The 12,162-nt window shown below is 46.6% G+C and overlaps 2 protein-coding genes across 5 annotated transcripts in view; both read left to right on the forward strand.

Annotated features, from left to right (window-relative positions):
- Positions 1-295, forward strand: part of LOC116821902 (tumor necrosis factor receptor superfamily member 8) — a 75,983-nt gene extending 75,688 nt beyond the window's left edge. For all 4 annotated transcript variants that reach the window (XM_075060388.1, XM_075060391.1, XM_075060389.1 and 1 more), the window contains one exon: positions 43-295. In XM_075060388.1, coding sequence (XP_074916489.1) covers positions 43-290 — 248 coding nt within the window. In that variant the 3' untranslated portion in view covers positions 291-295. The remainder of the gene's footprint in view (positions 1-42) is intronic.
- Positions 296-8,097: 7,802 nt separating this feature from the next.
- Positions 8,098-12,162, forward strand: part of TNFRSF1B (TNF receptor superfamily member 1B) — a 39,362-nt gene continuing 35,297 nt past the window's right edge. The window contains exon 1 of the mRNA XM_075060214.1: positions 8,098-8,179. Coding sequence (XP_074916315.1) covers positions 8,117-8,179 — 63 coding nt within the window. The 5' untranslated portion in view covers positions 8,098-8,116. The remainder of the gene's footprint in view (positions 8,180-12,162) is intronic.

The following is a 12,162-nucleotide window of genomic DNA, read 5'->3' on the forward strand; positions in this document are numbered from 1 at the left end:
TAGTAATGCTCAGGACTGATTCCTATCTGCTTCCTTCCGCAGACAAAATATACATAATGAAAGCCGACACTGTGATTGTGGGGTCCATTTCGGAAGTGCCCGTCAGCAAGAACTGCGCCGTTAGAGGATGTGAAAATGATGCTAAGGTTCAAGAAAACATGGAGGAAAACGAACTTGCAATGCATTATCCACAGCAGGAGACAGAATCATTTCCAGGAAGTGATGTAATGATTCCGGTGGAGGAGGAGGGCAAGGAATTTCATCACCCTACCACTGCCACTGAGAAATGATGTCTTACAGAGCAGCTCTTGAAGACTAAAGCTACGGAGATGCCCATTGTGCTAGTGATATCCAGTGCATTGGGGAGCCCTGAATGCCTTATTGTCTCAGATGCTGGAAGGATGGTTAGGGGTCATGGGAGCACTTTGGTACAAGGCGTCAGAGAATTGATTTCATCCAGGAAACTAGCGAATCGTCAATAGCAACAAGAAGAATTTACACTTATGGATCACATCAAATATTTCGCTCCACTCCTCCTCCCCACATCCAGTTACAGATGGGACTGAATCAAAACCCCAGGTTTGAACACTCCAAAACTCTGAGGACTTTTTGGATCCTGATCCAAACCCCACAGTTGCCTCATCTTGATAACTGAATGGAATAAATCAATTGTGAAAATTCAAGTCAGGATCCAAAGACTTAAGATTGGGGCCTATCTCTGAATGATCTATTTGTAGTTGTGTTTTTCCTATCATTGTTGCCAACCCTTGGGATTTTATTGCGATTCTCACAACATTTTTTTTCTGAAAATCCCAGCTCCTGGAGTCATGTGATCATAGAATCATAGAATCAAAAGGTTGGAAGGGACCTCATGAGGTCATCTAGTCCAACCCCCTGCTAAAGGCAGGACCATTTTCCCTAAATAATCCCAGCCAGGGTGCGGTCTAGCCGGACTTTAAATAGCTCTAAAGATGGAGATTCTACCACCTCCCTAGGTAACCCATTCCAATACTTCACCACTCTCCTAGTCAGAAAGTTTTTTCTAATATCCAGCCTCGACTTCCGCAACTGCAACTTCAAACCATTGCTCCTTGTTCTGTCCTCCGTCACCACTGAGAACAGCCTAGCTCCCTCCTCCTTGGAGCATCCCTTCAAGTAGTTGAAGGTTGCTATCAAATCCCCCCTTAGTCTTCTCTTCTGCAGGCTAAATAAGCCCAGTTCCTTCAGTCTCTCTTCATAAGTCATGTGCTCTAGTCCTCTAATCATTTTTGTTGCCCTCCGCTGGACTCTCTCCAATTGTTCCACGTCCTTTTTGTAGTGTGGCGCCCAAAACTGGACACAATATTCCAGATGCAGCCTCACCAGTGCCGAATAGAGGGGAATAATCACATCCCTCGATCTGCTGGCAACACTCCTACTAATACAGCCCAGTATGCTATTAGCCTTTCTGGCTACAAGAGCACACTGTAGGCTCATGTTCAACTTTCTATCTACCGTAACCCCAAGATCCTTTTCTTCAGCACTGCTACTTAGCCAAACAGTCCCCAGCCTGTAGCAGTGCATGGTCACATGGGAATCTCAGCTTATTTTTTTTCCCTTTTAAATAAAAGTTTCTAGACCTCACAGTAGTGAAGAAAAGCTTGGAAACATGACCTAAGCGTGTCCTCAAAGCACAGAAACTAGAGCGTAAATAAAACAAACCTAACATTTATTCATGATTTTTTTTTTAAGCCAATCTCATGAATAGTTTGAAACTGGACTCAAGGTGGATTTCCGTGATTAACTTTTTGATTTTGATAAAGAAAATAGATAATGAAAAGTACAAAAAGGTAAATGACTTACAGTATTTTCCAGTACTGCATGCTTCACGGGATCGCCAATGCAATCACGCTGTTTCAGAACCTGTCAAAGCTGCAAGCCCGGACAATAGAAAAACAGGCATTGCTAGATAGACATAACATGCTAGAAATAAAATAGGAGAAGACATACGTGAATAGGGAGAAGAGGGAAGAGGAAGGGGAAAAGAATGGAGGTCTGGCATTCTTTGAGCCCTCTCTACATCAGTTTTATCCAAATGTATCTAAAAAAGGGGTCCACGTTTCTTTCAATTCAGACTCCAGGGTTTTGACGTTTGGGATTGGCAGTGCTGCTACATCATGGCCTTCTCCAATACAAGCCAAAGGGTTTTGAATATTTAGATGTACAGAAATTGAACTTTGCCTCTGAATCTGAATTAAGCAGGCCTGGTGAATATGGATACAGTCGTATAAGGAAAACAAAGGATTTCCCGAAACAAATATATATTTTTTTGTGTGTGTACAAAGGCCATGTCAGTTTCTTCTGCTCTTGGAAGAAGTGCAGGTGGTGGTCTGAGAAGCGCTTATTTACATATTCGTTTTGTGATCAAATTACGCAAGATGCTGATCTCTCATGCTGCCAAGTCTATAACTGTAAATTTAATGCATCAGTGCTGACTGCGCTTTCACATGATTATGGAAAATGAGCTACATGACAAAGTGTTTCTTGATAGGTTTAACAAAAAAAAAAAAAAAAAGAGGAGGAACCACAGAATTACTACCAGCTCAGTTTTTATATTGGACAGAATATAGTGATGGATAATTGTGCTTCTGTAGTGCATTCATAAGAACAGTCATACTGCATCATACTAATGGTCCAGCTAGCCCAGCATCCTGTCTCAGACAGTGGCCAGTGCCAGATGCTTTAGAAGGAAAGAACAGAACAGGGTAATTTCAAGTGATCCATCCGCTGTCATCCAGTCCCAGCTTCTGGAAGTTGGAAGTTTAGGGATACCCGGAGTTTGGGGTTGCATCCCTGACCACCTTCACTAATAACCATGGATGGACCTATCCCCTATGAACGTACCCAGTTCTTTTTTGAACCCAGTTATACTTTTGGCCTTCACAACATCTCCCCGCAAGGCATTCCCCAGGCTGACTGTGCATTGCATGGAAAAGCACTTCCTTATGCAGGGCTTAATCTGTACCAGGGCTGAGCTCTGACACCTCTGGGCTTGGCAGTTCAGAGCCCCGACACTCTGGGCTTGGCAGTTCAGAGCCCCGACACCTCTGGACTTGGCATGTCAGTTACCTCTTTCATTACAAATTAAGCACTTTCCTTATGTTAGTTTTCAGCCTGTCTTTTATCTGAGACTCAGAGCACTTTACAAACATTGGTTAAGCCTCGTGCGACCCATGTGATGGAGGGAAGAACTGTGTTATGGTTGGGACCAGAGGCACAGAGAGTGTGACTTTCTGTGGATGCAGTAAGGCAGAGCAAGCCAGAAAATCCCAGCATCTTGACTCGCTGCCTCTAATTCATTTGCAAAATGGCGCTAGGTCCCAGCATGAGCAGCTCCTTCACTCATTCCTTCTTGAATTCTCCTTTCCTCTCCATAAAGCTTCTGAGCCGCTCAGCGCCAGTTTCTATTGCTGCTGCATGTGTCTTTGGCTCCTCTGCAGAGTTAAAGAAACCTCTGGTGTACCTTCTCTGTTGTACTTGTTTGTTACATGCAGAAAACATGCTGCTCCTAAAACCAAAAGGCAACAGTCTGGGTCTCTATTGTTCTCAGTACTCGTCTTCAGTGGAAGTTGCACATAGAGGTGAAGACGAAGCAAATCGAAATAACATTTCTCACTAAAACTTCTTGAGATTGTGCAGCAGAAGGTCAGCTCACCAAATATTGTCGTTAAACTAAGAGGCAAGAAGGAAGTGAAACCACAGAGGACAAATTTGCCCAGACTTTCTTCATTTTAACCACGGGTGCCTCATTGCTTCCCAGGGCTCAGCATGGGTTATGGAGAAATGACACTTCTTTCAGCTAAGAACACCGACGCGGTTCTGAATAACAGTGCTCGTGTGACTGTGATTGTAAGGGTTTTCACAATAATGGAATTAGTTATAGTGGTGTGTGCCCTGTGCCTATATTAATCTTGTTAATACAACAGTTTTTTCTAGGGGGATCAAAGGCATTTTCTTGGTAGATCTAGTATAGTGGGTTAAAATGACAATTTTGCTAACTTCTGTAACAAAAAAAATTAAATGCAGTTTCGCCGGTGGGCACACTTTGCTTTTGATATTCTTGATGAAACTTTGTATAAAGTGCCCTGTAATTATGCAAGTGTTAAAGAATCAGGTGGGTCCCAGGAAAATGAAAGGGTGGTTCCCCTGTCCACCCCCCCATTTCAAAGACCAAACAATTTTAACCTTTAAGAAAGCAGTTTGGCAGCTGCAGGTTCCCTTGTCACCAGGGAATGCAATTCACAATCCAACGGGTCGGAGTCTTATTCCCATTAAGCAGGAGTGAAAGTAACTTAAAAGACTTACTGGTACTCTGGAGTCCTGAGTGGGAGGAGAGGGGGAACCTCAATCAGAAGAGGCAGGGCCTTTAAATCCCCGGGCCCTTTAAATCTTGATTTAAAGGGCCTTACGCTCCGCTGCGGTAGCGGCAGCTGGAGCCCCACGCCCTTTAAATCACCCCTGGAGCTACCAGCTGCAGAGGCAACTGGGACCCCTGGGGCTGGGGGCGATTTAAAGGGCCTGGGGCTCCAGCTGCCGCTACCGCAGCGGAGCCTAAGGCCCTTTAAATCACTGCCTGAGCCCCACTGCTGGAGCCCCTGGGGTAACGGCAGCGGCCCAAGGCTCCGACGGTGATTTAAAGGGCCCTTTAAATTGCTGCCTCTGATACCCAGGGCCACTGCCGGGAGCCCCAGACCCTTTAAATCGCTGGCCATGGGGAAGCCGGTATGGTCTGGCACGGCGTATTGGCTTACTTTCACCTCTGCCATTAAGGCTTATTTACACCATTTGGGCAACGTGGAAAGAAGCCTTCATCTGAGTTTCAATAAACTTCAGTGTCAATTAAATTCAGGCTCAGAACGGAAAGTTCCCCTTTCTAATTAGAACAGAAGAGCAGATATATCCATAGAGATCGTACATGTGCTAAAATGTATTGCTTGCTCCAGAGGTGATGTATAAAATAGAGCTACAGTGCTGTGACTGGAGGGGGTAAATGTAAAGTTCGGACATCACAATTATCTTCTTCACAAGGGCTGAGATATTAGATTGAGGGAAATTACTTATTTCCTCCCCCAACCCCCAAGTTCAAACCTGTGTGTGTGCCTGAGAAAAAATGGAGCAAAGCTGGGTGTAGGACAAAGAGAGTGAGGCTGGACCCGGGTTAATACTATGGTTGATTTTAAGTAGGGCAAGATGGAGAAAGGACAAAGGTCACTGCAGTCACTGGGAGTCTTTGTATTGGCTGCACTCCGCTTTGGATAAGGCCCAAAAAATTTGGTTTAAGTCCTGTCTTAGTTGATCTTGGTAGGCGTTTGCACGCTTATTCGCTTTGGCAGGCCGAGCGTATCACATACAACAAGGCCTCCCTCGGCACCACTCTCCCATTCCCCTCTATTTCAGGGACTCCCTGAAACTCCCCACAATCTCCATCTGCTAATGGCTCTTTGGTCACACCCATTCCTTCTTCCCCCTGCCCTGTGGCAGGCGTTTATATAACATCTGTTCTCTCCTTCCCCTAGAGCAGGGTCCCCTGTTCTAGCTCCATGGTAGGTGCTTCATTTTCCCCCTTGTCCACCAAACCAGCAGTCCCCTTTCCCCACATATGGGGATTCCCCCAATATACCTTCATTGTCAGTGGCTGTGCACTCCTCCCCCGGCCCCGAGATAGGAGTACTGGATTGGAGAGTTGCAGCCCTGAAGCCCAGATACTCAAATGAGTGCTGAAGTGTGAAACAATTTGAGCTTCATGGAGTGTGAGATTACATCATAGGTTAAGATGTTCAATCTGCACCTTGACTCCACTGGGATGGCTGGAGGACAGGGCTGACGAATAGCTGATTTATTACTGTCTATGCAACCACTGGAGCAATTTCACAGATGTTTGTATGGTGGCTGTTGCTTAGAGTGTGATGCCCATCCTCCCAACATCACAAGTTTAGAAAGCGTATTTGGTGGAGGACAAAGCTGTAGAAGGGATTGGAAAAAAGCTGGAGTGTTAAGAGAGGCAAAATAGCAGATGAGAGAAATAAATAATGAAGGGGAAACAGAAAAGGGACCAATGAGCTGGAGAAATTCCCGCTGAGACTTCACTTCCCATCCCCACTCCACCCTGCTGTATAGTTCCTGTCTTCCCCCGCTCCCCCTAATCTGAGCCCCACCTTCTCTCCCTTCCCAAGAGGTGACTTGAAACCAGTGGGAATATTCCCAGGAGTAAGGGGAGCAGTGTTTGGCCCATAAAACATGACAGTCTTTGCTACAGAGTAAATTCAGACAAGGAAACGTTTATTATACTCATTGGCTGTGTCTACAATGGGAAAATGTATCGTGATGTTAAATATGACAGTGGCTAGTGTACAGCAGGACAAAGCATGTGTAAAAACTTATTAGCTGGTCATGGTTTTCCCCTCTCCCACCCAAGGATCGTGTTACTCAGTCACGGTTAACTCTGAAGAGGACTGGGGCATTAACCACAATCAGCTAACATGTTTTTAAACAGGCCGTGTCCCTGTCTACACTAGGTGCTAAGCCATGTTTAATATCATGTTTTAAAGCCAGTCAGCTGGTCATAGTTAACCTTGGAAAGGTACCCTAGGGTTAATCACAAGTAGCAGACCTGTTCTTAAACACAATTCTCTTTGTCTGCACTAAAGACAAAATCATGCTTGGTAGCTAGGTAACATGTTTCTATCATGAGTCACTTCCCCAGTGTACACAAGGCCTCAGGGATTAGCTTCCAATCAGACAGGTGCAGCTGATTGTTCTGCAGTTCATGGGTGGAGCGCCAGAGGGGAAAAATGTGTCATCTGCCCTGGAGGAATCTGTCTAATCCATCACACGCGAGTGATCCGCCCCGCCGGGCAGTAGTGACGCTGGTGACAAAGGGCTTGTCTACACTTACAGCACAGCAGCTGCACCACTGTAGTGCTTAGTGAAGATCCTACGTACTCCCACGGGGGAGCTTCTCCCATTAGCGTAGTTCAGGGGTTGTCAAACTGGGGGTTGGGACCCCTCAAGGGCTCACAAGGTTATTGCAGGGGGGGGTCACGAGCTGTCAGCCTCCACTTCAAACCCTGCTTTGCCTCCTGCATTTATAATGGTGTTAAATATATTTAAGTGTTTTTAATTTATAAGGGACGGTTGGGGGTCGCACTCAGAGGCTTGCTATGTGAAAGGGGTCACCAGTACAAAAGTTTGAGAATCACTGGCACAGTTAATCCACCTCCCTGAGAGGTGGTAGCTATATCAATGGGAGAAGGTTTCTTGTCGACACAGCTCTGTCTACACCAGGAGCTTGGTCCACCTGGGATAACTGCATCGCTGAGCAAACCGGAGTTATACCCACACAGCTGTAGTGTAGACAGGGCTTGTAAACCATTTCTTAGGGGCCCAGCAGGTGGAAGGGGCCTCACTTTAGTATTGTCCTCTCAAATCCCATTCATCCCATTTAATGAGGACTTTTTACCCCCTGTATTAGTGCAGGTTGGGGTGGGATATTTTTGGTTTGTGGAAACAATGCAAGGCAAGAAGTAGCCCTTAGCGGGCAGCAAAAATATTCTTGCTTCGGGCTAGTGCTGGCCTTGAGCTGGCCCAAGCCTCGAGTGAGCCCCATTTGCCCTGCCCCAAGCCCAAGGCACCTGCGAGCCACCCTGTGACATGTAGAGACGGGACTGGCTTTTTGGGGACGGGATCAGCCTCCTGCAACCTGCCTTATTCCCTTGGATCCCGGAAGCCCCCTCGGATATTTGTGGACCCCCCCCAAGTACTTCCCACCCTGCAGGGCCACAGCTGCCCCTACTCCAGGCAAAGGTGGAGGGGGTAGGATGAGCAGACAGCAAGTGTGAAAAATCAGGATGGGGTGGGGGCGTAATAGGCACCTATAAAAGAAAAATATTGGGTCTGTCCCTATCAAATCTGGTCACCAGGGGGGTCCTAGCAGCCCCCACTGCTTAGCCTGGGAAGGAGGCTCAGAGGCTTCCGCTTAACCCCGCCGCGGGGGCTGTCCCAGAGCCGGCGCCGCCCCGCTCCGCCCCTCGCTGGCTCCCGGCGGCGGGTTTCAGTCGCGGCGCGGTGGGGCTGCAGGATGGGGCCCGGCTGGCTGGTGGGTGCGCTGCTGCTGCACGTGGGGGGCTCGCTGCCCGGCAAGGTGGGTGAGCGCGGCCCGGGACCCCGCCCGGGCTCCGGCCCTTTCCCGGAACGGCGCCCATTGACTCAGAGCGGGCGGCTGCTGGGAACCCATCGGTGGGGGGGAGCGGGCTGGGCGCCCATGCTCGGATCAGCGCAGCCCGCCGAGTCCTAAGTCCTCCCCCACCCCCCATGTGTGGGGCAGGCCCCTCTGCCGCGATTGCTTCTGTTATTCCTCGCCTTAGGGCTACATTCATATCACCGCCTCCCCTCCCCTCCCTTCACCCCACGAGCCCGGTGTCCCGCCGTGGGGAGACCGTACGAGGAAGCCCAGGTTCCACAGTTGGGTGCCCCAATCCGTGGTTCAGTGCACCGAGCTTTGGGTGCATCCTGCTAATCCTTCTTGTACTGGCTATGTGCATTGCGGTGTGGCTCAAAGGGCCCCTCTGAGGTTGCGTGCTGCGCAGAGCCAGTCTGCTGCCCCCGAGAGATGATCACGTCTGGGGGCTGGCGCGTCTGCTCTGAACGAGAGAGAAAAGAGATTGCTCATTGCTTTACTGGTATGACTACGTGCAGTTCTCAAACGGCCGCTGCTTGTGCCCTTCGAGCTCTGCAGCCCCTCAAGTCCCAGCCAAGTGTTAACCGTTTATAGCGTTGCAAATGTCACTACTTTTTTAAAAAACATTGTTACAGTCGGTGGGTTCATTGTTTGGGGAATCCGCTTTGGCACTATATCCGCTTCCTTAGGCCGCTTGCTTATTTTGCACAGACTAAGTGCCCCCTGGCAGGTGCAGAATAAAAATCTGCACATTATTTACTGTGTGCATTAAACAGGAACCTTTGGTTGTACTTGATAAGAATTTAAAATATGGCCTTATATACATAGAAAAGTCCTTTGATTTAGATCTACAGCCTAACTTGGAGCTACAGCTGGGACTCTTCCACTGTAACCTACGCTTCTGTCTAACAGAGCACATAACTTTTCAAGTAAGAAACCTTGGAAAGGCCATTTTGACTTTGAACGTTGAGTTGACACACTATATTGATTTATTCCTGGAGTGGATTTGGCAAGGATAAATACAATGACGGTGGTGGTGTACTCAGATACTGTGCAAGGGAGACGATACAAATACTTTAGATCTGGGATACTCAGACCTCAGTGGTTCAGGAGTGAAATTAGCAATCAGCATTACCCAAAAGAGCTGTAGTGGTGTGAATTCGTTGTTTCCTTTACTATAGTACTATTCGCAGTTAAACAGTATGACAGGGGAAATACTTGTGTTTTTATTTTTATATATACACACACACACAATTCTCACAGCAAATACATTGTTAATTTAACTTAATTGGTTAATAACATACTAAAAGCATCCTGATCGGTTTCTGGTTTAATTAAATTAATATAGGTACTGCAAAGAGCTGCAGGAGACACATTCAAGAACCATTTGTGGCTCTTGAGCTTCAGTCTGAGCATCGCTGCTTCAGAGAGGGAGTTTCCGTGAAGCTCTGTATGGACCTGGTCTCGCGTTCCTTGCACACCCCGATTTCCTCTGTCCTGGGATGCACAGAAAATCCAAGATTTGGCTCTCTGATTCTTATTTATAGCAAATGTAGAAGTCTGGAGGCCAGAATGATGTTAGTGAACAGGACTAGGAATCTGGAGAAAAGAGCACCAGAAAAATTGAGATATTCAAAGAGCTGAAAATAGCTTCCAAGCAAATGTAGGTAGTAGGGGAGGGACCTGGATAACAGGACCACAGTGAAGGTGAGATAGTCAGCGGTGAGCCGCAGGACCTTGACACTGATCTGCATGCACAGTACAGTAATAAGGGATCTGAGATGTCATTTGCCTTTCTGATATGTAGGAAGAAGTGATTTTGTAATAGTTTTAGTGACCTCTGGCTCACATGTTTAAAATATCTATACAGTCTAACAAACACTTTATATAGGCTAAGGAATCTTGGCTGATGTTTTCTGAATGGGTACAGAATTGAACAGTCATAATTTCCCTCCATCATGCTTATATGTATGTTTGTCTTATTTGTTTCAAGATCTAAAATATTTCCCATGTAGGGGAAGTTTTGATAGGATGTGCAATTTATTTATGTATTTCTTTATACTAATTTAGGGTTTATAGGATGAAAAGCTAAAGTGACCAGACAATGAGGATGTGTGCGTGTGTGTGTGTGTATATACACACATGGAGTTACACAGTAGTATTTTATATATATTACACCTGGAGTAATACAGTGGTATTTTAGAGGGACCGGATTTTGGTGGATTGGTAACAGTTTAGCAAGCTTTTCATCTATCGTCTTCCAGTTTGAATCTAGCCCAGGTAAGCAGTGACTGAAAACTGTTAGCATTTGGTTGCCAGTTTGTCTGCTTTGTGTCTTTAGTCTTGTGGTGCGTCTCATCACCAAAATCCTCACAATTAGCCCTGCTTGTGCCCCTTGCTGGCAGCTTCAGCAAGGCCAAAGATTGACTGAGTAATGGACAGCGAACTCCTTTTTCACTCCTACGCATGGTCCCACATTGGTGGCAGAGAATTGGGGAAGTTTTCACCATCACTGCCCATGCTGTATCCATTCTGTTGACATATAGGGGTATTTGGTCTTTTTGGGGCTGTGAATCTTGCACCTTTCACCAGCAAAAAAAAAAAAAAAAAAAATCGCATGCAGATTTGGAGGGGGGAAAAAAGGTCATTTCAGAAACATTGCAGCTACCATAATGATGTGGAAAAAAGAGATCTTCTGCCCATTATTGCAAAATATGATCAGTTCAAAGAACCGGTGCGTAGTGGGGCTAATGAAAGCTCAGCATTTTATTTGCTGGCAGGAGGGTTCAGTCAGGGGAAGCTAGCAAAGCAAATAGCTCTTGAATGACACACTTTTTTTCTTGGTTTGTTTTTCTCATTGAAAGATTCTTGTCAAAGTCAGCACTTACCCACAGGAACTGAGCCTAAATCTTGCCATTTAGAACATTTCAGTCAACCAGAATATTTTGGTGTTTTTAATAGAAGTGGTTTCAGCAGCCCACAAAGGCACATGTCTTTCACTCGCAAGCTGAGTGTCTCTGGTCTCTCCCCGGTGACCCATCCTGTAAGTGATATCCGGTTTCTGAGGAATTTCCATTTAGATCTTGGCAGGATGAGTGATGACCATGACACAAGGCCTGGGCAGCTGAGGAATGGGGGAGAGGTTGTTAAAAACCCAAAGCAAGAGGCTCAGGATAACCGTGCTGATCTCCCCAGCTTGTCTCACCATTAGGTCTACGGGCTGTGTGCCAGTGCTAGCTGGTGGTTGCACACATTTTCATTTGTACTGCAACGATGAAGGAGTTCTATGGCTAAGAGACTGTGAACAGAGCTGTGCAAAGCCATTAGCGTCACAGGGAAAACAGGAGGATCATGCTAGAGGGCAGGACAAGAGGCAATGGGTTCAAACTGCAGCATAGCAAATTTAGATTGAATCTCAGGAAAAACCTCCTTACTGTAAGAATAGCTGGAGAATGGAGCAGACACCTAGGGAGGTTGTGGAAGTTCCTTCACTGGAGGTTTTCAAAAGGAGGCTGGAAAGCCACCTGTCTTCAGTGGTTTAGCCACAACAAATCCTGCATTTTGGCAAGGGGTTAGACTGACCCTTGTGGTCCCTCTTCTAACCCTGTGATTCTGTGTTCAACATACTGGCAAAAAGTGTCACTCTAATGTTTGCAGTTTGTTTGATCCATAGTCATTTTTTTCCAGTGACAGGTATGGGGATGTTGAGACTACCAGGCCTGCTGTTAGTTAGGTTCCTTGTACAGCATCATTTTCAGAATTCCTTGTATCTAGAGATGGGTCCAAGTTGCCAAGTTTGGAGCCATCTCTGAATTTTCCCAAGGGCCATGGATACAGGGTTTGGGTTTGGCCGGGAAGGTTATGTCTAGATTACAATTAGAAACCTGTGGCTGGCAGGGACCCCTCCAGGCCCTAGCTCGCCAAGCACATGCTTGGGGCGGCAAGCC

The sequence above is a fragment of the Chelonoidis abingdonii genome, chromosome 23, assembly GCF_003597395.2.
Source record: "Chelonoidis abingdonii isolate Lonesome George chromosome 23, CheloAbing_2.0, whole genome shotgun sequence".
Taxonomy (NCBI): domain Eukaryota; kingdom Metazoa; phylum Chordata; order Testudines; family Testudinidae; genus Chelonoidis; species Chelonoidis abingdonii.